This window comes from Artibeus jamaicensis, unplaced genomic scaffold, assembly GCF_021234435.1.
Source record: "Artibeus jamaicensis isolate MK-2021 breed Jamaican fruit bat unplaced genomic scaffold, CSHL_Jam_final scaffold_1964, whole genome shotgun sequence".
Lineage (NCBI taxonomy): Eukaryota > Metazoa > Chordata > Mammalia > Chiroptera > Phyllostomidae > Artibeus > Artibeus jamaicensis.
Genome location: NW_026522030.1, coordinates 42,903,783 through 42,931,296, shown reverse-complemented (window position 1 = coordinate 42,931,296; position 27,514 = coordinate 42,903,783). Strand labels below are relative to the sequence as shown.

The following is a 27,514-nucleotide window of genomic DNA, read 5'->3' as shown; positions in this document are numbered from 1 at the left end:
CCTGGTTGCTCGCTGGGTTGCTCACTAGGTCTGACCCTGCGCCTGGATTCCGCGCCTGAGTCCGGAGTCCTCCTGTGCAACCCTGCTCCGCCAGCTGCTGGTTTCGCCCCTTACCGGTCAGGCTGAAGAATTTGTTGTTAACGGACTTCCGAAAAGTTCAATTTTCCGTGTTCTGGCTGTGTTTTCTGTTGCTAATATTTAGTTTTCTCTAATCTTGGTTGTGTGAGAAGGCACGGCACATCCACCTATGCCTCCATCTTGGCGGAAGTCCTCTTTTTCTTTTTAATTTACTGATTTTAGAGAGAGAGAGGAAGCAGGGGAAGAGAGACATACAAACAGACACATCAATTTTTTGCTCCACTTATTTATGCACTCATTGGTCGGTTGTTGTATGTGCCTTGACCTGGTTTGATCCCCCACAACTTGGTGTATTATGGTGATGCTCTAATCAAATGAGCTACCCAGCAGGGCATGGATTTGGACTTTCAAATGAAGAGGGAGAAGGAAGACCTCTGGCAAGACAGAGAGTTGGCTCTAAGGTAAGAGTTGAAATACAGGTAGTGGGTATTGGGCCTTTATTTTGTGATTGGTTGTGAGTACTTTTGAATGAGCCAAGGTTACTGAATGTCCTTTTTAGCCTGGGTGAGTGTGGAGGGTGATTTATTCTAGGTTGTTGCCCAGAGGAGGTCAGGATGAGAGCAACGTTGAGGGTCTTGAGCCACAGTCTTTTAAAGACCTTCCCATCCAGCCTTGGGATACCCAGAAACCCAGCAAAGAAATGGACAAAGGACTTTTTCTTTTTTCCTTCCCACTCTTTCTCTTATTTCTCCACTCCTTTGTTCAGTGCCTCTGTTTTCCAGGCATTGTATAATGCTTCACAAGAACATGATCATGTGGGTGTGAAGAGTGAAGGCTCTAGAGTAAGAGCAGCTAGATTTGAACCCTGATTCTGCCATTTACTGGCTGAGTGACTTGGGCAAATAACTCAAGCTCATTGTGCCTCAGTGTCCTTCTGTGTGAAATGGTGACAAAATTAGTATATGCTTTTTGATGTCATAGATAGATGACTCCACACATTTAAAGCACTCGAAATTAGTGCCTGGCATAAAATAGGCACTCAGTAAGTATTAGTTGTTATTATTCTCATTAAATTATTTGCAGGAAGCTTTTTTCTTTTCCCCCACTAAGGACACTGAGGCTCAGAAAAACAAATGTGTATCAGAGGCAATTTCCAACCTGGTTTGCCTTGTCTCTAAACCTCTTGTTTACTGCCCCTTGGTTGTCACCTGACTGTCCCTGAAGCTGGTGCATGCTGGGTAACTCAACCTAAAGGGTTTGAAAAATTGAATTGATTATTTCAGTAGAGTAACAGGGCAATTAAGGTTTCTTGACAGAAGTTGGAATGAGGTTAACCACTCCTTGTTTAGGCCAACAAGAGATGCTTTCTGCTGTCATTGGAATATTATGTTTGTAAATAGCATTTTTAGGAAGCCCTGTCCCACTCCAAAATAAATATCCCTGTTCCTTTTTCTCCAGGAATTAGCACTCAAACTGGTATCTTGAACTGAGATAAATATCACCCCTATTTTAGTGCGATGGCTTCCAGGAACAGACTGTATGTGAGAGGAGCCGTTGTTGGAAGTGCTGGATTCACGGAAGTTCGTTTTGTCTTTGCATGAGGAAATTCAGCAGAGGCAAATGATGACATCCTTTGTTCACTGAGTCATACGGCCTCCCAGCCCTGACAAATAACTAAATTGATTCCATAGTCTTGCCTGGAATCACTTAATTTGTATTTATTAAGCTCCTATGTTGTGCCCAGTATTGTACTGGGCCCTGTGGGGCAGAGGACGAGTTGTGCTAAGGAGTATAAGATCCAACCTGTACCCTTCCAGAGTCTCCAGACTTATTAGGGCAATGAGCTGTTTCACATGTGATTATCAAAAGGTGTTGCAAACTCAAATGCCTTCAGGACCAGGCAGGATCTGTGACTGTCAGAAGCAGTGGGGTTTGAAATAATGGTGAGTGCCGGGGTGTTACTCCACCTCCTTCACCTCCTGCAAGGTGTTTAAATTCTTCAAATTCAAATCTAAAACAGCAAAAAGCTCTGTGGCCACATAAAGGTGGTCTGAAGTTGGATCTTGCCCACAGCCACCAGTTTGACTCTTATTTAATAATATGAAATAATGATAACTGAATTTGTGGAACTTTATTTATAATCAAGTCTCATATTGATTAACTTAATAATACCAGGCAATATCTGATTATGGACCAAGATACTATTATTACTTCTCTAGATTCCATTTGGCAAGAAATAATGGAGTCTTCAGGTCAGGTGCCAAGAATTTATTTTTGACACTAAGGTATTGAAAGACCAGGTGGAGAAGAGGTTTAGAAGAAGAGAAATTAGAGTCTAAGGAAGGATATGTGTCCTGAGAAAAATGGAATACCCTCTAAGGATATCTTCTGAAGTGTCCTAAATATTGGGCCTGGTATTTTAAACTTTGTGCTGTAGACAGTAAGAAACCATTAGAGTTTTTGGATGGGAAGTAGACAATTAACTTGATGATCCTGTTCAGGGCGGTCAGGGAGTGGGTAGAGGCTGGCAGCAGGGAGACCTTAACAAAGCCGTTGAAGAAGTCCCAGAATTAGAACCCGGACAGGGTGGGAGGGTCATAGAGAAGAAAGGGATTCATTAAACATGGAGAGTGGGGAGAAATCACCGGGCACCTTATTTTAATGGTGCTTGCATGGTGTGGAGGAGGTAGAGGGGGAGTCTGGCTTCTTTAAAAAAGAAATGGTTAAGTCAGAATGCCTGGGCTGAGTTGCAAAATGAGGGTGAACTATTTAATCATCGGGAGTGAAATATTGATTGAGAGGATAATTTACTCTGCAGATAGAAGGTCACAGTGTTCTTCATTTTGTAGATTCACATTCTTCATGACATGAGGTGACACGAACTCAGGATAAAGAAAGCAAAATGGTCCAAATAAAACCTTTTGGAGAGGGATTTCTTTTTCATGGTGTTTTTTGGTGGTAGGGTCAGAGTGGGGAATGCTCAGCATTACAGGGTGGGGGTGCCGTGAGGCAGGGTGGGTGCTCAGAGGCAGTGGGGGCCTTCTCCTGGATTTAGTTTTTGTTGTTGGTACTGTTTTCTCGGAATCTTGTTCCTGTTTTGAAGGTCTTGTTGTAAGTAGAACTGAGGATTATCAAAGTACACATTATTTGTTTGAGAATGACAAGGGAAGAGAAAGTGCAGGAATGCACCATGTTGAGTAATTTATGGTGAAATTGAAGCTAAGCCACAGACGACCCACTTCACCAGGAGATAGCCCTGCCACTCAGGCTCCAAGTGGAGGGATTTGAACAAATGAATGAACTGCTGCAGACCTGCCTTGTCACCTCTGACCTCTTAGGGTCAAAGAGGGTCAAAGAAATTGTTATGATCCTAAGTTGCAGTAGAAATCCTGGTGACTTTGAAAATACAATATTCAGTTTAGGAAAAGAGACTACAGAAGAAATTTACAAGTTCGACCATGGGTAAGTTCAGTTTAAAAAGATGGTACAAAGGTCAAAAGGAAATGTCCAGTAGAAGTTGGAAATGTAGAGCTGGAGTTTGGCCAGGAGGGCAGGGCAGGTGAAACCAAGGGCAGCTGTAGATTTAGGGGATATACATTTTTATTAATCATCTGAATAAAGGTAGCATCGAAAGCCATAGTGATGGGTGAATTTCCAGTGGAGAGAGTGTAGAGAGAGCGACCAGGAAATGGAGCTTCGTTATTCATTCCACATTTGGGGGGTCCCTGTGTGTCTGGCACAGGTGGGGTGTCAGGCAGAGAGCAGGCCCACAGCAAGGGGGCAGCAGGAGGAGGTCACAAAAACTATTGAAGAACAGGGTGGTAGGGAGAGGTCTGGGGCAGAACCCTGTCACGTCTTACAACTCAAAGAGAGAAAATTTGGTGGAAAATGAGCTAATTAACAGTGGCAAATATTGCAAAAGAGTGAAAATTAATGCCTGAGAAACTGTTTGTTGGATTTTACCAGTAGGACATTGGTTTGTTTACCTTGGAACTTACAATGTTCCTGATCTCGGAGGAAATGCTTCCAGCTTTTCACTGCTGAGTGTGTTTGCTGTGGGCTTGCCATGTAAGGCCTGGATTGTGTTGGGAAATGTTCCCTCCACTTCTAATTTTTAAAGACTTTTTATCATGAAAAGTTGTTGAATTTTGTCAAATGCTTTTTCTGCATTTATTGAGATAACCGTGTGATTATTACCCTCATTTTGTGAATGTGATTCATTGCATTTATTGATTTGTCTATGTTGAGCTACTATATCTCAGAAATAAATCCCACTTCATCATGGTGTATGATCCTTTTAATGTCCTGTTGAATTCAGTTTGCTAATATGTTGTTGAGGATTTTTGTATCTGTCCACTGGGGATACTGACCTGTAGTTTTTTCCTTATAATTGTCCTTGTTTGGTTTTGTTTCAGAGTAATGCTGGCCTTGTAGAATGAGTTTGACAGTGTTCCCTCCCTCCTCTACTATTTTTGGGAACAGTTTGAGAAGGATTGGTACTAACTCTTTAAGTGTTAGAATTTATCAGTCAGGCCACTGGGACCTGGACTTCTCTTTGTTGGGAGGTTTTGACTCCCCCTGCTTTCTTTTGGCTTCCATTTGCATGGAACTTTTAGGCATCTGGAAGCACCACATCTCAGTGGTTAGGAGCACAAACTTTGGAATCAGGTTGGAGGTCCAGCTGTGTGCACTTGGGCAAGTTAACCTCTCTATGCTACAGTTTCCTCATCTGGAAAATGGAGGGCAATAATACCTGCCTGATAGGAGTGTTAAAAAGAAAAAAAATGAAATTAAGCATGTAAAATATTTAGTACAGTGCCAGGCTTATAGTTAACATTTGGTAAGTGTTAACAATGGTTATTATTTGTGTTGAAAAATGTAGGCCACCCCATATTTGGGTTAGAATATTCTAGCACTCCTGGCCTTCTCTGACTCTCAATGCCTGGTGAAGAATGTTGACACTGGAGCCAAGTTGCTGGGCCACCTGTTTGTGTGTCATCTCGGAAGAAACTTCCTTAACCTTTTGTACCACTTTCTCATCTATCGTACTTCACAACATTGTTGAGATTAAATTAGTTAATATTTGTTAAGTGTGAAGAACAGTGCTTGCCACATAGTAACTGCTGCGCAGACATTCGTGAACTAAGTAAAAGTGAGTTTCCTCTGTTGTTGTTGCTGTTTTTTCTTCTGGGGAGACAGGACATCCCATCCTCTCCTGTACTCACGCTGGCAGGGAGAACACGCCTCCTTCAGTGCCCGTGGCAGTTAGGTGTTACGTCAACACCTTTAAAGAAAGGGGACCTCTATTTGCCTTAGAGTGTCATTTCTATGAAAGGTGACGAGGCCCAAGAATAGGGTAGGTGGCCATCTGTCTGGAATGGTATGGGGGTGAACTTTTCCTTAGTGCCGAAAGGCAGCCCGAGTGTCCTTGCAGCCCCAGACCACCTTGCTGTGTGTACTGCTCGTGTTCTCATTACCTGCAGGTGGCGTATTCTAACCTAACTGGCCCCTCTTGACTGAGCAGAGTCTGGAGGTTGTATGTGTTTAATGTGAGGTTGGCACGTTCCTGTCTGGCTGAATCAGGAAGTGGAAGATTAGTTGGTAAATGCTAGGAGTTAAAGCCCGTTTGGCATGCTGCGAAGACAAAAGCAGTTGTTGAGGCAGGATCAGCCACTGTCCCTCTGTTGCTAAGGGCGACTGCTCGTATTCATAACATAACCCTGAGTTACACAATAGTAGTTCTCCGACACCTGCTGGACCCTCCCAGTTTCCTAAGGCCTGGACTTTGGTCATGCTCAGATTCTTGTTGGAGAGCCTTGAGCCTTCCCCTGCCCTTCCCCCACCCCAGAGTTCTCAGCTCAGACAGTCTTTTTTTTTTTTTTTTTTTTAAGATTTTATTTATTTATCTTTAGAGGGGAAGGGAAGAAGGGAGAGAAACATCAATGTATGGTTGCCTTTTGTGCGTCCCCTGCTGGGAACTGGCCTGCAGGGAACCAGCCTGCAACCCCGGCATGTGCCCCGACTGGGAACCAAACCTCGATTGCCTGCTTCGCAGGCCCGCGCTCAATCCACTGAGCCACACCAGCCAGGGCTCAGACAGTTTTTTTCTATCCTGTTATCATTCTTGCCAAGCTAAACTGATGACTTTGGAAACACAACACGAGGACTCCTTAAATGAAAGTCACATTCGAATGCTTGGAGGATGCTCAAAGTCATCTTTAAAATGAGCGTGTCTTCAGTACTTCTGAAGGTGAGTCCATGAAGTGCAGCACTTGTGCGGTGGTGGAGGGTGCCTTCTCCCCTGCGAACACCCTCCAGGGACCACACAGTTCACTTCAATCAGTTTGTCCTTTCCTTGGAAAGGGGGTCTTTCCACACCGTCTGAACAAAATCAAGTGCATCCTGGCTCGTGCCTCATTTCTGCCATTGGCAGCCAGACCTTGGACTCTGAAATACCCAGCTGCATTACTTGCATTCCCTCAGTGCCCTCACGTGAGAGACAAGAATAGGACATTGCGTAACCTTGCTGATAGCTATTCTGAGTCAGTGAGGAACAGTAGCTACCAGAGTCTACAGTCTGGAAAATGTGTGTGTGTGCACGCGGGTGTGTTGGGATCCAGATGCTGCTAGTCAGGGGTTTGGTTGATTCTCTGCCTTTGTTTCTGGTGTCTTTGCCTCCATCTTTTGATAAGTGGTACTTCTGTGTGGGGAGCGTCTCTCTGTACTGGTTCTGCTCTGAGGAGGGCAGTTTCCGGCTGCAGGCTGGCGAGGCCTTCCAGAAGTCAAACTCTAGAGGAGGCCACTGCTTTCCTTTTTTCTCTAACCAGAATACCAAAAGGGTTGTTGATTTTATCTTGACTCTGGGGGTGTACTAATAACTGTTCTAAACTTTCTGTTATCTTAAAATTGGCAGACCAAGGAGAGATTTGTAGATGAAACCACAAGTGTCTCCATAATCCTGGAGAGACATCCTCCAAGTCACACATGGCAGTGGTCTCTCTTAGTAGAAATGGGACAGCAGTTGTGTGGTCGATCCTAATGCTTTCTGAGGAATTTGGTGGCATTCTTTACCTTGGGCCAGTCATCTCCATTCATGGTCAACAACTTCATACACTTGTGAGCAGTCACCTAATTCAGTATATGTGGATCAGTGTACGTTGTGCCCAAAGCTAATTTAACAAGGCTCACTTCTTGTTTGTGTTATATGGATTTTACTTAAAAAGTTAAGATTGCAGGGGAGGGAGGCACATTTCCTACCATGGGGGGTTATTTGTAAAACCCCACGTGGATCCCAGAACTAAGTCCCAGCACGGGGAGGACAGTCACACGAGACATACAGGCCCAGATGGCAGACGTGAACCTCATGTCACTAATTTCAGGACTTAACTAAAAGGGGTGCCTCTCAGCCTCACATGCAGCCTGATGGCAAAGCCCCCTCTCTGTCTCAGGCCACAGAAAAGAGGATGGCAAACATTTTTCGTTTAGTCCTCATGCGATACTTTACAGGGGAAAATATTCTAAGTCTCACACTATTTATTTTTATGGTTGACACTATGACAGATGTCCCTATTCCCTGTCCTCCCCCACCCCCTTGCCCACCTCCACCCAGCTGCCCCCTTCCCTCTGGCCATCACCGCACTGTTGTCTGTGACTATGGGTTATATGTGTATGTTCTTTGCTAAATCCCTCACCTTCTTTCATCCAGCCCCCCCAGACCTCCCCTCTGACAGCTGTCAGTCTGTTCCATGTATTCACACCTCTGTTTCTATGTTGTTTATTAGATTCCACACATAAGTGAGGTCATATAGTTGTTTGTCTTTCTCTGACTGGCTTATTTTACTTAGTCTTACACTATTTAAATCAAAATGTCCTATTTTCAGTTTCCCCTTCTTGGAATGGGAGTTGTTAATATATTAAGTCTCACTAGGTTCGATGTACTGTTTGCTCTAATAATTCAGCTAATGCCAGTGACGAAAGCTACAATCCTTAATCATATCAGTAACAAAGGTTCCAACAAACTGGATAGCAATTGAAGTTGCATCTCTATGGATTTCACATGTAAATGGGGGGTGAGGGTATAGGGCTCTTTTTCTGGGGAACACACTAGTATTTATCCAACATATTATGTGACAAAGTCTCTGTTACATGCATCTTACACATTTTCTCATTTAACTTAAAGCAATCTCAAGGATCGCTAATGTCACTAATTTCAGGACTTAACAAAAAGGGGTGCCTCTCAGCCTCTCAGCAATCTCAAGGGGTAATATTTATCACCATTTCACAGAAGATTAAACGAAGGCCTAGATTATTGGCAAGGGTCACAAAGCTGGTAAGAGGCCAGAGCTGTGTGCCTATTCACTGGTCCTTTGCTGGGCAGTTAAGAGAATACAGAATATTCTGTTGCATAAAACCCTCTAGAATTCTGCCAAGGCTCTGCATGACCATTTCCTCTTTCTATTCCAGGAGGGAAGGTTCTTACACACCTGCCAAGCCAACACTGTCGCTAGCCCACTGCTAGATTATAAGCCACACAGTTTCCTCATGCTACTCTAAGAATGGGATGTTTTAAATAAAAGGTCTTGTATCCAGTGGGCTTGGTAATATTTGTTCAGAAGTCAGTCATTTCTAGCACTGGCAACACCATTCCTCTGTACATGGATATACTCTGGGTAAGATCAAAATCATACAGGGGGAGGTCCCTACTCAGGTTCACTAGTTTTTCCAAACAGACCTCTTTCTTTTAAGGGTTCATGGTGTTGGGTATTTTATCCCATTTTGCCAAAAGAGAAACCGGTTCTGAATTAGCTCGCCAGGAAGTGATAAGCATTTTTATGAGACACTGTCTCAGTGGGGCGGAGAGAGCTGCCGTTCCCTTGTCTCTCACTCACTAGCGGGTCCCCTTGCAGAACCCCGACGACTGAGGCTCCAGGTGGGACCGTGCCACCCTTCAAAGAGCCCTCTGAATACAGCCACTCATTGTGTGCAGTAACAGCTCAGATGGCAGGATCAGTCCTCTGGTGAAACCAAGTCACCGTCAGTATGGCAGCTTTCTCCCACTGTCATTTCCAACCAAATCCACCTTCTTCTTCCTCGTAGTCAAAAAGTATGGGCAAGCTGTTCATGATGACACTGAATTTCAACCTTTTAATCCCCACTGACAGACGTGAAGAATTAAGATTACTTTCCCTCAAGCCCTGCTTTTTAATTTTTGGGCATAAACACAGTTTTGGAAATGATAACCTGTATACTGTCTGTATTAACTGACCATACCTCCACCTTCCCACCTTCACTCCTGGGTGAGGTAAAGAACAGATAAAAAGGCAGGGAAGAAAGAACGATGTTTATTGAGACTGAAATGGAACATTGTTCTCTTTGATGACTGAACAGCACAGTGTGTGGAGAGGTCAGTTACAAACTGACTCCAAAATGAGGATGACCCGCAGTTTGGGAACCACTCTGCCAACTCCTGTGCCTCGAATCGGAGAACCCTGCGGCAGGGGTAGACCGTTCGGCCCAAGACTAATTACTGTTAACCACATTATCCTTAGATTGACTATCCATAAACAACAGTAGTCTTTGCATTTTAAAACTCACATTGAATTACTGCTTCTTATTTATGATGTTTACATGCCAGTCCAGTGTTGTTCTCTTACAATTTCAGGTACAAGTGGTCCATACTGAGCATTTACTGACTTTTCCATGCTCTTTGGCACAATTTCTGTTTTTTTAAATAGGAAAGCACAGGCTTACATGGGCTACTCAACACTGCAGAAGCACATGTATTTTGGATCTCAATGGAAATACAAGTTTATGTTAAGCATTATTTACAAGATGTGAGCTGAAGCACAGACCTTAATAAGATTTCATAAATTAGCAGGAGAATGACAAAGGATGATTTTAATAAGCCAGGCCAAGATTCCTAGACTAGTAGTCAGAACAGTCCTCCCTGGAGGAGGAGACAAGTGACATACAAATGAGGAGTCTTCCTGAACCGCTGAGCCCAGGATCTCAGGTTGTGGGATGTACCCTGCAGGAATCAGGGTGGGATAGGGCTGTTCTGGTCAGTGTGGCTTGATCAACCCATCAAATTGGTATTAAAGTACAACTTAGCTGGTAAGCATGCCCCTGTTGCGTGGGCCCTAATGGGTACAAAAGGGCAAAGTACTGTCATTTTTAAGTAGGTCTGACTGACCTTGAAAGAATGAAGCCTTCTAGTTGGATACAGACACACCCAGTCTTATGTGAGTGACCCCTTTGTGTATAATCTTATACAGAGCTGACGTGGATTCCCTTCTAGCAGAATTTGGAAGTTGTAATGAACGGCTGTACTGCCTCAGGGTATCAGCATATGTCTGTGCTTTGGGCCAGATTCATGGATGTGAAACGGCCAAATACCACCATTACTCTTGCTAGTGCTCCCAAGAGAGGAGTCTGACAAGCCACAAAGCAGATCTGGACTGGAATCATCATTATTATTCAAGTATAAGGAGAGCTCTTTATTTCACATTGACAGTTCAATTCTGATCTCTGTCGGACAAATTATATGAAAATAGTATTTACACACATAGATACCTAGCTCAATACTGAACACTGGGTTAGTAGTTACCAGTGTCCCATACAGTACGTTGACAAGAGAATCTCCCTTCCTCCCAGACCCGATGCCCATCTCACAACTGTTATTGCAGAAATGTGCTGGTCTGTTTTCTTTCAAAGCAGTGTCTTTGAAATTGGCCAGAGATGAGTTCGAAATGGACAATTTGGCACATTAACTGGGGGAGGGGGTGGTTGAGATGCATTATAATATATAAAAACGTGAGATGTTAAAGGAATTCCATGCCAATACAAAGCCTGAGTAAAAATTTGTAATCAATGACAGAGTATTTTTTTAAAAAGTCCTAAACACTGGTCTGTGCATGAGAAACCAGTATCTTTTTCACATCCATTACCTACTTCCAACAACTGCTATGTTACATGCTTCCAAACTTCGTCATGGAATTTTACAACTCTAAATAATACAGCTTTCCTTTTAATCGGTTTCCTTTTATCTTACCCCACTCCCAAGTCCCAGAACCTGGAGAGCAAAAGCTCTGAGTCCAAATATAGAAAATAATCTGAGGTCTGTAATATCAGGTCAAATGTACAATTGTTTTTCTTTCCCTCAATGTTTGAAATCGCTAAGAGATGTCCTTCATCATTCCCAGTCATCTGAAGCCCAGGGCTCTAGAACTGTGAGGTCTGGGTGAATGAGACAGTGTCAGATTTGTCTATGGCAAAGCCTCCATTGACATAGGACTTCTTGGTGTCTGAGTCCTCATTATCGAGTGTCGTGGTTTCCACAGCAAAGGGGTTCACGAAGTTGACTTCAGATGAAACACTCATCTGCTCCAGCTCCTTCTTGGAGAGCTTCTCCACGATGCCTGTCCCGAATGCATCCCCGAGGACGTTCACCATGGTCCTGAACCGGTCCCTGGGGGAGGCAGAGGGTAAGTCAGACAGGGGACCCAGATTTCATTTTCCTTCACCCCTGGAAAGAAGAAGTTAAGCAAATGCAGAGTGTGGTCTCATGGCTGGCTGACCAAAGGCTGCTCTCCGCACAGGCCTGGGGCAGACAGTGGTTCACAAAGGGACAGGGACAGAATGAGGGCCCCCCCCCCACTGAGCTCCCAGTAAGCCACAGTGACTCCCATAAATTTAGCACTAATACTCCTAAATTCTCTTTTCTTTTTTTCCCAAAGATATGGGAACAGTATTCACAGATTATTTGGGGGGAGCTGAGGGAGAGTCACAATTTAAGTCTGTACTCCCTGAAACCTATACAGTTAACCAATGTTACACCAATAAATTCAATAAAAATAAGTAAATACATTCAGTAAGTCTGTCACCTCTAACCCCTGTCTTGTGGGCACTTCCAGGAACTCTTCTGGCTAAGGCGAGAGAACTCAGATGTTCAGGGGGTGGCGTATGTGCCACGTGTGTGTCCCTGGTGCACCTGTTTCTTCACCACACTAGGCCACTCCATAAATGGGCCAGCGACACGCCACAGAGCATGGTCAGAAAGCACAGGTTTGCCTTGGAATGGCTTTCTCCTTGAGTACCCCCAGTTAATCTGAATTCCCAGAGGGTGTGGAGAAGAGGCTGCAGGCAGGGAGTTGTGTGGGTAAGGAAGGCACACTGGTGAGAGGGTGCTGGAGCACAGTTGGTAGGAACTATGTGCATGAATATTCTTGTGGAAACTACACCTGCAGGGCAGAAGAGGTCAACAGTGCTTACCCATGTGCATTCTGGATGCCCTTCTGCATTAGAAAGAAAAAACTGAAGCATCTGTCTCAATGGTAGGGCACCTTTGCAAGAAAGGACCTTGTAGAACCAACCAGCTACTAAGGGGGCCCCACATGGCACAGCCTCCCAGGTTCAGGAGCTTTTGCTTTCTGAAGTCCTTAAAGTCTCTGAAGAAGACTTGATCTAAAAACCATGTGGAATGTTTCTGTTCCCCTTTCCTCCATCTCAGCAGCCACTTGCAAACTACATAGCCCTGGACTCTGCAGTAAGCCCGGGCTGGTTCTGAGTGAAGGCTCACTAAGGAGCTACGCTTCCCCTGATGGCCAGGGGACAAAACCAGACCCAGATGCTGGAAGACCAATGCACAACGTGGGTGTCAACCAAGGAGAGAGCTGGGAATCAGCTCATTCCAACTTTCAGCTTGGGGGTCACAAAAGATGTATTCTTATCCTTACCCTGAACATACCACAGCTGCTCTGCTGTGTTCCTCAGTTATATGTGTGTGTGTGTGTGTGTGTGTGTGAGAGAGAGAGAGAGAGAGAGAGAGAGAGAAAATGAATTGGTTGAGGACTGAATGGTCTAACACTAGTTTTAACAAGACTTGCCTTGTATTGAACATATACTGTCTGCCAGACAGACACCATTCTATATTAGCTGACTCAGTCCTTACACCAACCCAATGAGATAGACAGAATCCTACCCATCTTACAGATAATGCAACTGGATCTCAGAGAGGTTAAAGAACTTACTCAAGGTCAAAAGCCAGTAAGAAGACACCCAGTGGAGATTCAAACCCAAGTCAGTCCTACTGCAAAGCCTCTGCTCACACTGCTGCCCCTGATGGTCTGATGCTTGGGAAGATAGGCTGATTTTGAACCAGGTGGTTCTGACCTACGGCTAAGATAGGCTAGGGTAGCCTATGGGGTTTGAAATGCCTGGGGCCTCCCCTAGATGCATTTAAAAAAAAGAAAAGGGAAAATCTGTAATCCTTACTGGAGGACATTTTTTCATTGCTTTTAAAGAGGAAAGGGGAGGGGGGAGAGAAGCATCAACTGGTTGCCTCCCACACACTGCTGGACCAGGAGTCATACACACCTGGACCAGAGATCAAACCTGCAACCTAGATGCGTGGCCCGACCAGAAATCAAACCCACAACTTTTTGGTTACGGTACAACACTCCATCCAACTGAGCCACGCCGGCCGGAGCCATTCTTGGCTTCTTCACTTTATTTGTGTTTATCTCATCTAATACCTAACTCCTAACCGTGAGCATTACCAGGTATAATGAGCTAGTACAGGGCACTGGCTTTTTAAAATCACTGCTTAAAGTTATGAGCAATTAATCTTTAAGCATGTTATCAGATGGCCTGGTCAGAGGGAAATTAAAGCAGCAACAGATGGCTCTTTAGGCAATCTGAGGAGAGAATGATGACAGACTGCAGATGCTGCATGGCTGGGAAGCCCGCCTCCCCATCCGGCGGCAGCAGCGCATTTATTCCAACTCACAGGAACCAGTCGACAGCAATGATCAGGGTGACATCCTCGGTGGGCAAGCCCACGGCGCTCAGCACGATCACCATGGTCACCAGGCCGGCCTGGGGCACACCAGCAGCTCCGATGCTGGCAGCTGTGGCTGTGATACTGTAGTCAGAACACACCGGCATGAAAGGAGTTAGACACCCACTTCTTCCTTCAAGGCCCCTGGCCCAAAACGATTAGTCCCAATGGCTGTTCCTGCTGTCCCCGAATTAGCCAGCCAGAAGCTGTTACCTGCTGAGTGCCAGCTCTGCCTTATTGGAGGGCTGGGAGAAACTGAGGGGACATCATCTCCCTCCAGGGGGGGTACAGCAAATCTCTTGAATGCAAGGACTGCGTGGGTGGCACACAAAAAAGTGAGCAAGAGAGAGATTCAGGAAGAAGGTAAGAGTTTACCAACTGGGGTATTTATGGAAGGCTTTATCTACCCATTCATCCAAACAAGTGACAGATACCTCCTCACCTGAATTTTTTCTCCTTTATCCCAGCCACCCACCCAATCATTTAATGAGCATGTAATACGAGCCAGGAATCTATGTTGCCTTGAAGGGTGGTAGGGCATTTTAGGTGAAGGCAAAACCGGCAGTGTTCTGGCAGGTTTTACGCACCTTTTTGACATTACAAAACTCTTGATCTCTCTGGGAGATGCCCTTTCGGGCAGTGAATTGAGAAATAGCTATGACTCCTGTCCAAGGTGTAAGCCTTTATTCCTGACTGCTCCTTTTTGCCAGTGGATTCACTTTGTGCAAAAGAAAGACAGATGTGGAATCTAGGAGAGGCAGCCATGTGAAATTCATTACTACGTATTTAAAAAGATCCCTCTTGGGCAGATAAAACATGGCACTGGGGATTTTTCCCTTTGGAATGTGCGTTTTTCATCAGCAACTTCTTTACTTAAATCTGGTCATTTTGGAGGAAACAAAGGCTGACCATGCCTGAAAAGTCCTTTGACTTGAGTCAGCTGGAAGAGGACACCACTACATTTTCTGGAGACGTGCCCTCACCCTGGGCCATGGCCTGAACGGCCTCCAGGATGCTACTGGGTAGAAAGGTGAAGATGCAGAAAATGCCAGTTCATACTAGAACAATCTCTGATTCTAGCCACAAAGCCACATTCTTCGAGCTCATAAAGCCTCAGAGTTCTTATGAAGCTGACTCTATTGCCCCTTCATCTGCCTAGCGATGGGTCACAGGTGTGTTTCAGGGAATGGTTAAACTCAGGCCAGAGTTCTCTGACAAGTATGCCTTTCCTCAGTGGTTGTGGCCACCCAACTTCCAGTAAATCAGAGATTTCTGGGGTGTTCTAACTCCTCTCAACATTTCAGGTCTGCCTAATCCTTTAGGTCTGTTTTGACTTATGTATTCTTTGTTAAACCTAAGTTTATTTCAATGCTTGTTGAAAAAATTTAAACTGAATGCACTGATGGGTTCTGTGTCAGAAGTGATATGTACACATGTCCACAGATCATTCTCGGAACCCACAACACATCACTGTTAATGATGTGGTCCTTATAAACCTGAGGCTGGGCTTGGAACCCGAAATTGCTTTAGTCAAAACTCTGCTTTTGACCAGACCTGGCTTACTTAACTTCAGCTGTTTAACTGGCTTTGGTCTGCAGTATACATCTTCAGATAGGGGAAGAAATTTTACTGACACCATGTCCTTAGGCGAGTACTACTCTGAATGTTTCCCACCTGTTAGATGTAAGTGATATGTTTCCTTTGCAGGGCTGCTGTGAAGACTCAGTGAGGTAATACATGTACAGCACCCAGTGCAGCACCTGGATATAGTAGAGGCTTAAAAACTGACACCATTTCTGCTACTTCAGCAGTGGCTGCTATTCTATGACCACTGTTGCTAGTATTATTACTACTACTGTAACAGGGTGCAGCCAGGGCTCCCCAAAAGAGGGATTTGTAATGGGGTCCAGAACTCAAGGTGTCCAGGAAATATTAAAAATATAGGATGTCCTCAGCCCCACAAGTCTGAACTGAGCCATGGGACAAATGGAGCAGGAACATGCAGAGCTATTATGTGCAGCCACAGCTTTGCAGCTAACCTCTGGCCTGGTCAATTAACATATCTATAACCTTTAACTGGTTTCATAGATATGTTAAATGGCTGTGGTTATGTTTTGAGCCAGAGAGATGGGAGTGACTTCTACCCAGGATGTAACTGGGAGGCAACTCCCCCTGGTTACAGCCCCTGTTGAGAGCTTGGAGATGGTTCACTCCCAGCCACAAGGCCATGCCCTCCCAGACTTACTGTGGCAGGCCAGGAAAGCTGGAAAAATATGGGAATGCTGGCAGGTGTAGTGGACTGTGGGAGGAGTCAGAAATGGGGCTGCAGAGGAAGACAGGCATTGGGATTTAAACCCAGGCACAGCAGCCATGCGAGGGGGCCCCATGCAGCTTTGATGAAAGAGGGAACCACGCAGGTTTGGCGAGGTTTGGAACCAGGAGGCTTTGGGGCTCCCTTTGCCACACAGCCTAGGAAGTGGAAAAGCAATATATAGCAGTGACACAGAGCTCTCTCTCAGCAGTTTGGAAGAATGCAGGAGACACACTGTGGGAAGGAAAGGGGTAAAAGGACTCTTGCTGGTGGGCCAGGAGAACGTGTCACACAGGTTTGGGTTAAGAACTGGAGATACCAGCAACACAGCTGATGGTGCTGGGAACTGCAGGAGGCCTGCCAGCTGAGCAGATATTACTGGAAAGAAGCAGGGACTGCCCGAGCCACAGACTTCTATTGCTTTTCCTGAGATGGTACCCTGGGCTGGGCAAAGGGGGGAAGGAAGGACTGTATGTGTTTGAGGGTGTTTTAAGGGACCTTAGGGTTTTAATGAAGACATTAAGTCAATTACTCTAAGTCTGTATAACTTTTTGAATAAATATTTCCATTCCTTTTCACCAATCCCTGACATTCAGAGATGTCATTCCTTGGTGGCGGGCAAGGCAAACCTAGTACAGGGGGACCCCAGGAGAAGGGGGCTCCATTTGGTAACACTACCACGAAGGCAACTACTAGTACTATTACTGCTACGTTTTCCTCCAAGCTCTTTCTGGGCCCCACGTGTTATAATTAGCTTTCATTATAAGAAAACATATCCTAGTTTCAATCAGTTGTAACCTTTGGTAAATGAATGCTATGAAAAAACCACAAAAGAGTATGTTTTGGGTGGACAATGCCTACATTTCTTTGATGTCCAGTCCAACAGGGCCACAGAAAGACGTAAACTATAGGTCCAAAAATTTCTTTAACCACCACCCAGAACAGTAACTTGTACAATTAAAAGTAACATTCATTAATTCATTGTCTCCTGGGTGGAGCCAGAGAGGATGTTTTACTTTAAGTCAGTGACTACTCTGGACCTTGCAGGTGTAATTGGCTCTGGGCCAGCAGCTATCAGCCAAGTTGGATATAGGAATATACCAGAGCAGGGAGAGAGGTTTTTATGTGAATTATTTAGCCTCAAGTTCATTCCTCCAGCACGTTTTTGTTTTTTTTTAAAGGTTAGAGAGATATAGGAAACTTATGACTGAGGCAGAGGGAGGGAATTCATCACAAGGTGGCAAGTAGCTCAAAAACTGGCATCTCATACAACCACTCCTTGGAAATCAGCGCAGTGCAGCCAGGATTCCACAGCCCAAGGTGAGGGAGGTGGGAAAAGGCTCTTGGGAGTCTAAAAGTAGCAACTGCTGGAACCACAGTGGCTGAGGGACCTCCTCAGGCATGGTTCAAGGTTTCGGTTCTAACATACTTGTTGTGGTTCAACCCATTTGACTTTACTCCAGCTCTTCTGGCAGGGGCTTCCTTAGCCACCATAGAGCTGCCCAGCAGATGAGCCAAATGGCCTAGTTTGTACTTGTCTTCGGCTAATTTCAAGCAAACTGCAATAAATACTTTATGACTTGGGGTTGGGGAAGATTTAAAGATGTACTGTACTATTAGAACTTCTTTTATGCCTGGAACTTATGCCTATGCCAAGTGCTGGGGATGCAAGAGTGAATTAACTCTGACATGTTCAGGTCATCCTTGAGTAGGCTCAGGGACCCAGTTTAGTCTTAATCTTCCACTCTAAACTGAAGTCTCTCATGTACTCTAATTGCAACCCATAGTTCGAAGCCGTGCTGACCAGCAGAACCTTCTACAGTGACAGGACCTATAACACTGGCACCTATTTCTGCAGCAATGGAACCTTCTGTGTCTACTCCGCCCAACTTGTGTGTGTAGCTGATGGCCACCATACTGAACAGAGCTGCTCCAGATGAATAGCTCTGATAACTTCACTAATGACATTTTCACCATCTACTTGAGAAGACAACTTTGATCTCCATTTGACTTGGATTCTCTGCAGTATTTGGCTCCACTGACCATTTTCTCCTTGAAAATTTCTCTTTTCTGGGTTTCACGGCCCTCTTCCCACCTCTCTTTCCTTATCATTCTTCTTCTTGGGTTCTTCCCTCCCTGCCTGCACCTCACTTTAGGATTGTCTAGGGCTCAGTCTTTGGTCCTTTTCTCCACTGTATGGACTCTCCCCGCGTAATGTCATCCATTCTGAACACTGACTGAGTACTCACCATGCAGGCATCATTCTAAGCATTTTATATGCATCGTCTAACTTAATTATCACTCCTTGGATAAAATGTTGGTATTACAATTATCTTCATTTTATGGGTGAGAAACAAACTTAGAGAATTCAAGAAACTTGGCCGAGTCCATAGCTAATTATGATAAAACTCAGATTCAAACACAGATAACTGACTATCAAGCCCAGGACTCCAGCTTCTGTATCTACAGTTGAGACCTCACTGCTCACTGCCTATTTCCACCTGGGTGTTTTATAAAGGCATTTCAAATGCCTTGAGTTGTGTTTAGTCCTGGGAAGAGACTTTGTAGACCAAGAATATCACTCCACCACTGGATCACTCTTGATGTCCCTTCACAGGTGACCTTTGCTAGAGGCAACTCTAGTAAGGGAAGTGAGTGTGACCCCAGGACCCACCTGACAGTGATGATCTGCCCGATGCCCAGGTTCAAGCCATTCAGCTGTGCAATGAACACAGCTGCCACTGCTTCATAGAGGGCAGTCCCGTCCATGTTGATGGTAGCACCAATGGGCAACATGAATCTGGTGATCCTTTTGTCCACTTTGTTCTTTTCTTCAACACAGCGGAACGTGACAGGCAGTGTTGCCGAACTGTGTGGTAAAAAGACAAGAAGCTTACGTCTTAGAAATGTGGGTCCTCAGTCCCTGCCTGAGGAGACACTTCTATCCTCAGAACTAAACCAAGAGACCAAAGCATGCTGGTACTTTTGACGGGTTCAGATATCAAAAGGTGCTATGGCTGCCACTGCTCCAAGTTGCAGCATAACCCCTTTCCAGGCTGCAGGCCATGCCAAGAGGGCAGGAAAAATCCAACAGGGTGAAGAAATACGTTCAAGGACATGGGAAGAGAATATGGACATTGTTTCTTGAATTAAAGGCAGCTACAAAATCCACAAGCTATAGTTAGTGCTTCATCGAGTGTGGTGAGAGTTGATAAGGCATGGCCCAGAAACAAGCTCTAGACACCCCCTTCTGATTACCTGGAAGAGATCATGAGGGCTGTCAGGAGAGCCTGGGCCATTCCCGTGGCAAATTGGAAAGGGTTCTTTCTTACAACTATGAAATATATCAGTGGGAGAATTAAAATGGAGTGGATTGCAAGTCTGTAAACGAGAGAGAGAAACAGGTTTATAAGTGATGCACCACCTCATATTAACCTTTTTTCAAACAGCTTTTTTATTCATAACGTATTCAACTTTAATATTGACCCAATGAGAAAATGAGAAGTAGGGCAGGAATACCTGTCCCCATCCCACATACGAAGATAAGGAGATTCACTCAGCAAATGGAGCATCTTGTCCAAGTTAGATGCCAAGCCAGTGGCTGAACCCACAATTCAGAGCTCACAGGACAATCACATCATGCTTCCCTACACACACTATTCCTGCTGACTGTGCTCAAATGCTTTCACTTCCTTTTGCTGTAGAAACCTAACTCCTCCTCGCAGGCTCCATAAAACTTCCCCTCCTTCAGGGAGCCTTCCTTTGCCTTTCCACATCCAGCTGACTCCTCCCTACTTAGTGACCCTGTGGCCCCATTCGAACCTCTGGTATAGTCGTTATCACAGCCCTCGACCACTCTGGTGGTGCCTACCATTTAAGAGGAGAGTGAGGAATGCAGTAAGGAGGAGGACATCCCTGCTCTTCTGTAGTCAGGACTGACGCTCTATGTTACTCCTGTCTTCTAAATGGAAATATGTAGGTTACACAAAATAGGAGCTTCAGAAATGAGACCACTTTAGCAGATGCCATGTTACATGGCAACTTAGAGGTTAAAGATCAGTTATGTGAAGATAAAGTAATCATTGAAAATACAGTTCCTGGAGGTCTGGAGAGAGGATCTTCTGGACAGAGAGCTTGTGGCTAAGAACTATGAGGAACTGACTGATTTAGTTTTCTGTTAGAAACCTAGCTAGGATAAGAGGACAGAAACCAGCAGAACCCCTCTACAAAATGGCTCAGCACAATGAACCTCAGCCCTATCGCTGCCTGAACACAGCCCCTGGCCTCTCATAAATTGATGGTCCTGCCTCCCTTAGCACTGGGGCCCTGGGACATGACTGACCCCCACACTGTAGGAACCCAGGCTTCTTCCCTGTTGGCCATCAGGGCTATGCTTTTGGTAAACACAGAATAAGTATCGAATGCTGTGCAGTGGAAATTCCCCATGGTGATCAAGTTCCAGTGAGTGGGCTGATTATTCAATTTGGGTGTGCGGGGCACTGACCTGCAGGAGTCAAACTGATGATGTTCACTCATTCCCGTGGTCCACATTTCTCAGCACATGTGATGTATCCTGCCCCTGACTAGGTATCTGGGGGTACCATTTACAACCCATTCCCTTGGCAAACCAATAACTGGGCTGAAATAAATATGTAAATGACCTGTCTCCTGCTGCCTTCCAGCTTTACACAATGTCTACCAGCCTGAAGATTCCTCAGTGCCCTCTCTGGCCCTGTGATGATGCAGAGGGTGACAGCGGTCACTAGTCCCACCAACAGGCTTGCAACCAACCAGCCATCTTGCTCTTATGTGCTTGATTTTTATTTAGGCCCACCCTAGTTTCTTTCAGGATCAGGGTGCATGGGAGTTAGTATTACTTGCTTGGTTAGTTTATATGCTTGAGGAAGTGAAGGCCAGGAGAGAGCCAAGACTGAATACCAATGGGTTTTGCTCTTGTTTAAAAAAATTATTTGAACACAAGTAATAAAAGCAGTGATAGAGGCTGGTCCATGCTGTTCTGCCAAGATCCGGCAATGAGCACAGTGAGATCCACCTCCAGCACAGCTGTTAAAGGGCAGTCCTGCCCCCCACCACGCGCTCTCTTATCGCTGAACCCCGTCTCCCCTGCACGTGGGAGAGAAGCTGATTTTAACCAACTGAAACCCAGCCCTCAGGAGTTCAAGTGAGGTTTCTATTTCTCCTCTTGTGCCTGACATACCCAGTGAGGACGGTGGCCATGTACAGGCCCAGCTTGCGGAATATTTCCCAGTCTTCCACTTCTATGATCTTCCCAGCAATCAGGAACAAAATACCGAATGGCATGTAACTAGAAAGTAAGCACAACGTCAGCAGGTGTTCCCTCACGGTGGGATCGTTGGGGAGGAAGCAAGCCAGGGCCTGCGCCTCGGTCTGCACACATTCTCAGCTGGCAGCAGCGCAGCACACACGATGAAGCTACGCTTACAGTTTCACCTCAGTTTCAGGCCCTGGTGGACCACAGTGGCTCCAGGTTTCAACACCTGCGCACACCCTATATTCTACCCACCTAAGCTACCATAATGGGACAAACTTGGCGAGAAGGTGTGGTTATTGTGCACCTGAAACCTATATAACTTCATTAACCAATGTCACCTCATCTATAAAAAATAAAAAAGAAGCCATGGTTAAACTGTTGTGTAATCTGTTCCTTGTCCCCAGTACACAAACATTTGACCGACTGTCACATCTGAGATGTCATTTTAGCTTGTTCTTCTAAAGGCAGTCCCTAGGTTCTTTCTAGCCACCGACATCCTGTTTCCCAGGTAAATGTCTCAGCAACAGAGCAATAGGGTCAGTAGCAGGAGTGGTTATAATGGCTGTTCATGGATCTCATTACATGCTTTGTGTTGGCTTAAGTATTTTACAGGCATCGATTCACTTAGAATATATACTTCTCCCAACCCTAGTGGTACATTTTATTACTATCGTTTTTAATAGATGATGAAGCTGAGGTTCAGTGGGATTTAGTGACTGAAATAACTGAGCCCTTTATTTATGTCACTGTCACACCTACACTTTGGAGTAAATAATGTTAAACCAGCTCGATGTGAGAAGTGGGACAGAGGACTCCAAGGAAAGCTGGACTTTTCAGCATCTCTAGACACGGGGCAGATACTCTAGCAGCTTCCGTCTGGATGGGTTAGTGCTCTTGCTGCACTTGTTATAAGTATTTTGAATAACCCTTCTGCACACAGCCTAATAAGGAAAGCACTTGTGTTCTGACATGCAAGGAATCCCTTCCCATCATTCCTTCAGAGTCACTTCTTACACAAACGTTGGATGGGCACAAGATGATCGAGGGCTTTGGTAGAGAAGACAATGGCTGATATCTAGACCTTTGTCAGTGACAAAAGTAATATGTGCAATGACTTAATACTCCAGTGTCTGGATGGTCAGGGTTCATCTAGAGAGGGTGAGTCAGTTCAGAAACAAAAGACTCTTGGTTCTCATATTGAGGGGACAGTTTTCGGGGGAAGCAAGATGGCAAGAAGGGGCATTTGCTCACCACATGATAATCTGAACGATTTTCATGGTTGCGTCGCTCAGAGCACTGAAGAAATCCACCAGAATCTGCCCCTTTTCTCCCATTTTTCCAATGACAAGTCCAAAGACGAGGCAAAAGATAATCAAGCCCAGGACATTTATGCCATCTGAATACGAGCCTACGACTTCGTATTCCTTTGTTTTGTTCTGTGGATCGAAACCAAGAAAATATATTGATGCATGATCATAATCTTGTTAGACTGCACAGGCATTACAACAAGAAGACACAATAGCCAAACATAATAAATAGTGATTTACAAGTCAGAGTCAACAACACTTTGGGGAATTTAACTAAAAAAAAACAACCCCACCTACACCTACACACGTATCAATTTTTTACCACTCTTACCCTTGGCCACTGAGGTTTATGTAAAGTGTTCTTTTTTCTCTTTCTCTCAACAAATGCCTATTGGAATATTTCCTTTGAAGATTTCTTACTCTGGGATGTTTTTACATTTTTAATAAGAACTTTAGAATCAAGGCATTTTCAAGGTTATTTTAACTACTAGCCACATTTGGAATCTGCATAACAAAGACAGGAATTAATAATGTGGGAAACACAATACTTACTAGTGTTGACTTTTTTAGGACATTTTACTGTTTTATGCTGATAATGAAGCATGGGAACATTCTTTACTGCTGCTAATTTGCGTGACCAACAGAATTTTGGAGATATAAAAGTTAGCCAGAGTCCTACTACTATGCACCATTTCTTTGCTTTATCCTGGGTGAGAAGAGCATGAGATTTACTGAGAGATTTCTAAAGGATATACTGTAACTGGATGAGCCCCTGCGGTACAGTCATTTTTAAATTATTGGTTTAATTAAACAAATATTTATTGAGCAGCTAGTGTGTGTCAACTGCACAAAGTCTTACAGCATCAGGTCTTACAGTGCAGCTGGAGATACAAAACTAACCATGAGAAAAATAGGCCAATGATAGCAAGATGGTGGGTAATTAACTGCATAGCAAAGCTATGAGTTATGGGTGTCACATGGAAACTGGGGAGATGAATGAGGATTGTTAGGGGAAGCTAGGCCTCAGGAACAGGCAGCCAAAAGATGCAAACACACTCCTAAAAAATGGTGAACAAAGGCAAATGCCATCATGCACTGGACCTCTGTACCCTGCTTGGATAATTCCTACCCACCCTTTATGGCACCTGAACAAATTGAAACCATCCAGTTGAATGCCCCAGAGTACTGTTCTTCCCTATTGGATATTCACCACTCTTCACATGAGGGCAACTGCCACATCTATCTTTTCACTACTGCAATCCTTTGTTCAGCAGGGACTGGCTCCTGGAGGTGCTCAGAAAATCCTTGTGGAACGGCATTGCAAGGCAGGAATAAGGAGTAATTGAAGAGGTGGATCTGGATAGAACAGAGGGGGCCCCCTGGGAAGGAAGGTCGGAAACTGGGGACATGACAACTTGCGGAGGGCCACTGAACCTGTCAGGGGAGTTAAAGCATTCTCTTTTTATTAATCCTCAATCAAGGACATGCTTATTGATTCTAGAGAGAGGGGAAAGGAGGGAGAGAAACATCTATTTGTGCCCTTCTTATGTGCACTGACACAGGACCAAAACCACAACCTAGGCATGCACTATGACCATATATCGAACCTGCAACCTTCTGGCTTTGCAGGATGATGCTCAACCAACTGAGACACATTGGCCAGGGCAAGTTAAGGACATAAACGCATTCTGTAGGGGGAAACGGAGCCAACGGTGGCCTATTTGATTTTAATTCTTAAGTCTACTGAATATTTCTCTTTTCCTTCCTGCGTGAAGGCAGAGAACATTCAGGACAAATCTACTACAGGACTAAAAATGTACTATATCAGGCCCATACATTCTAGCCTCCACTAGTGAAATCCCCAAAGCCCTCAAAGCCCACTGACTTTAACGATGAGTTTATGGCAAATTCGTGGTGGCAAAACATACCCTGAACTGAGATAAGACTTCTTATGGTCTGTTTCTCTTACTCTAGAGTGCTGTTGCCAATTCCATGCTAAGGACGGTATGTGACGTGTACACACACCATCTGGCCCATCCAAAGTGGACAACCCTGGTTTCTGAAAGGCATCTGGGCAGAGTTTCAAATAAGAAATCGTGGGCCTGCATTCTGTGTTTACATAGTCTTGCAAATCTACAGTGGTTCCCAGAGATGCCCAACTCAACTCTGAGGAGGGGCAGAGATGCAGAGGCGGCAGGGCTCATTCTCCTCTCCATGTGGTTCAGCTGCTTCTTACTACTCTTGGCAGTTATGTTCTACAAAGTGGTCACCAACACTGAATTAGTGAATATTGAGTTATTCTTTTCTAGGGAAAATGCATAATTAAGTTCCTGGGAACCAATGTTCACAAAATTTTCATCAAATAAGCAATATATAATCCTGCTTTATGCCTGCTGCTGTTCAGAGACATCTTATTTAACTCACAACCAACACACTGTAACTCATGCCTGAATGAAGTTTATCTAACATCCTATGTTCTCCATAAGGCAAATTGCAGCCTTCTGGCATGTAGGTGCCATAGACAACACTTTAGCACTACAGGGCATTTTAAACAGTGAAATATCCGCGAGAAGTATAAAACTGTGAAAAATGTGGCATAAACATGCCACAAAAAGATACTTGTTTTTAGTATGAGAGCTGAAACAAGAAGGCAGAGGATAGCCTTGTTCAACCTCAGCTGGGAACATATGTGCATTGGGAGACTTAAACTTTTCACCACTCTTAGCATATCTACAGATGACACATGAAAGCGCCTCGGGTGTTGATTTTGAGGTTGCACACAGTTTAGCGAGGAGGTGAATTCACAAACACAGAAGGCATGAATAATGAGGACTGGCTGTATTTGCATCACCCGCTCACTCACAGCTCAGCCTCTGCCTCCTGGGGCGGGTGCAGGAGATGAGGGAGGAAGGGTACCTTGGACACAGCAGTAGTCATGACGGCTGTGACAGATGCTTCTGTCGTATTCACCCCTGGCTCACTGGAAGTCTCCACTTCCTCACGCGTGGTTTTATACTGCATATTGGAGGGGGGAAAAGACAAACAAACAAACAAAAAAAGTTTTTTTAAGCATTTGAGGTTAAACCCCAGGAATATGGTTCCTTTGGGCAAAGAAGCACCATGGGAAGGTCCGACCTCTCATGCCTCTGTTGACGCCACGTGTTGACAGAACCTCCTGTGAGGCTTTGGAGCCAAACGGGGAATTGAGAAAACTCCTGCCTCCCACAGCCACCACTCAGTGGTGTCAAAATGTTCTCCCACTTTCCTAATAAAGGACAAGTTAGTGGAACAATAATAATGTGAAAGTAAGAACAGGTTTTATTTATAGGTACATTAGCAGACAGACTCCACAGGAGTCCTGTCATTTTTGTTTCTATTTATGTATTTATTCATTTATTATTTTGAAGCTGACAGAAACCTCATCACTTTGATAAATGTAGTCGCTACGACTTTAATAAACACCAATAACTATAAGGTTGTTCTGACACCAGCAATCCTTTTGGGGCTGTTCTGTGAGGTTTCTGTTGAATCCCCCGTCTGGTTCTGTGGAGCTTCCGCAGTGAGGGTTAAGGAAAGCTTGTGCACCATTATTCCAGGCACAAACGGCACTCCTCCGAGGCTCTGGCAATACCAAGAACCTTACAAGTGACCACTGTGGCCGAACCGCAGAGCCACCCCTGAAACAGAGGTGGTTTTGTGCCGCCTGGAGGTCGGCAGTGAGCAGTTTCATTGCCGTTTCTGTTGGTGTACACAGGGGTCTCTGTGCATATACTGATGTAAATGAATTCAGCAGTCTGTGATAGACTCAGCTGTCTACGTGCATAGACAAACGAGAGAAAAAGACCTTAAGAAAATGGAGCACAGAGATTTTTAAACTTTCCTAGAGATAAAAACCATCATGGTTTTGTTATGCTGTTCTGTAGAACGCCAGCAATGGGGACAGAATGGCTGAGGAGAGGACCAGATACCAGGGACACCGGCCACCCATGTGGGTCAGACACTAATGTCCCTGAAAGAGGAGAAAGCAGGCTACTTTATTCATCCCTGACAGCCTAAGGTTCTCCACAAATATGATGTGGTCCTCCAAAACGAGGAACTAGATGCCATGTTTTAAACATCTGTTGTTTGCCGGTTTTCTGACTTGCTCCGTTTGAGCCCTTTTGCGGGAAAAGCCCAAAGGAAAGGGAGCAATCTGAGCCATGACAGGCACTTACTGCACTGTGACCCAAGAGCAGGGGTCCAAACACAGGAGTCCCCTAAAATTCCTCCGTTCACAGGTATACTCCCTGCCATTTGGATGGCCTAACTCTGTTCACTGGGTCACAGCAAGGAAATAATGTTGGCAGCAGGAAGAGGGGAGTGATGTGGACAAAAGTCAGTGTTATTACCTGCTGAAAACAGGCCTGGACGAGGTTCTCGGGGAACATATTCCTGTTGGAGACAGAAAGAGCAGGGTTATGTTAAGGCAAGAGCTCTGTTTTGTTTGTCACAACCCACACATTGGTGGGGATGAACAGAACATAGAATCAGTACTCTGGTTTCTCTGCTGGCTTTTTGGCATAATACTTCCATGTATTAAGATGTATTTTTCCCTGCTAAGCTTCCACCAAGTGCACAGAAAGCTCCGAATCAGCCATGCCTTAACCGACTCACTGAGTAACTGATATGCATGTTGTCCTGGATGAGAC

General features: G+C 44.8%; 1 protein-coding gene across 1 annotated transcript in view; it reads right to left on the bottom strand.

Annotated features, from left to right (window-relative positions):
* Positions 1 to 9,404: 9,404 nt before the first annotated feature.
* Positions 9,405 to 27,514, bottom strand: part of SLC1A1 (solute carrier family 1 member 1) — a 68,852-nt gene continuing 50,742 nt past the window's right edge. The window contains exons 5-12 of the mRNA XM_053656112.1: positions 27,215 to 27,257; positions 25,743 to 25,841; positions 22,771 to 22,955; positions 21,445 to 21,552; positions 19,485 to 19,607; positions 18,901 to 19,095; positions 13,865 to 13,999; positions 9,405 to 11,545 (exon numbers count right to left, since the gene is read on the bottom strand). Coding sequence (XP_053512087.1) covers positions 11,299 to 11,545; positions 13,865 to 13,999; positions 18,901 to 19,095; positions 19,485 to 19,607; positions 21,445 to 21,552; positions 22,771 to 22,955; positions 25,743 to 25,841; positions 27,215 to 27,257 — 1,135 coding nt within the window. The 3' untranslated portion in view covers positions 9,405 to 11,298. The remainder of the gene's footprint in view (positions 11,546 to 13,864; positions 14,000 to 18,900; positions 19,096 to 19,484; positions 19,608 to 21,444; positions 21,553 to 22,770; positions 22,956 to 25,742; positions 25,842 to 27,214; positions 27,258 to 27,514) is intronic.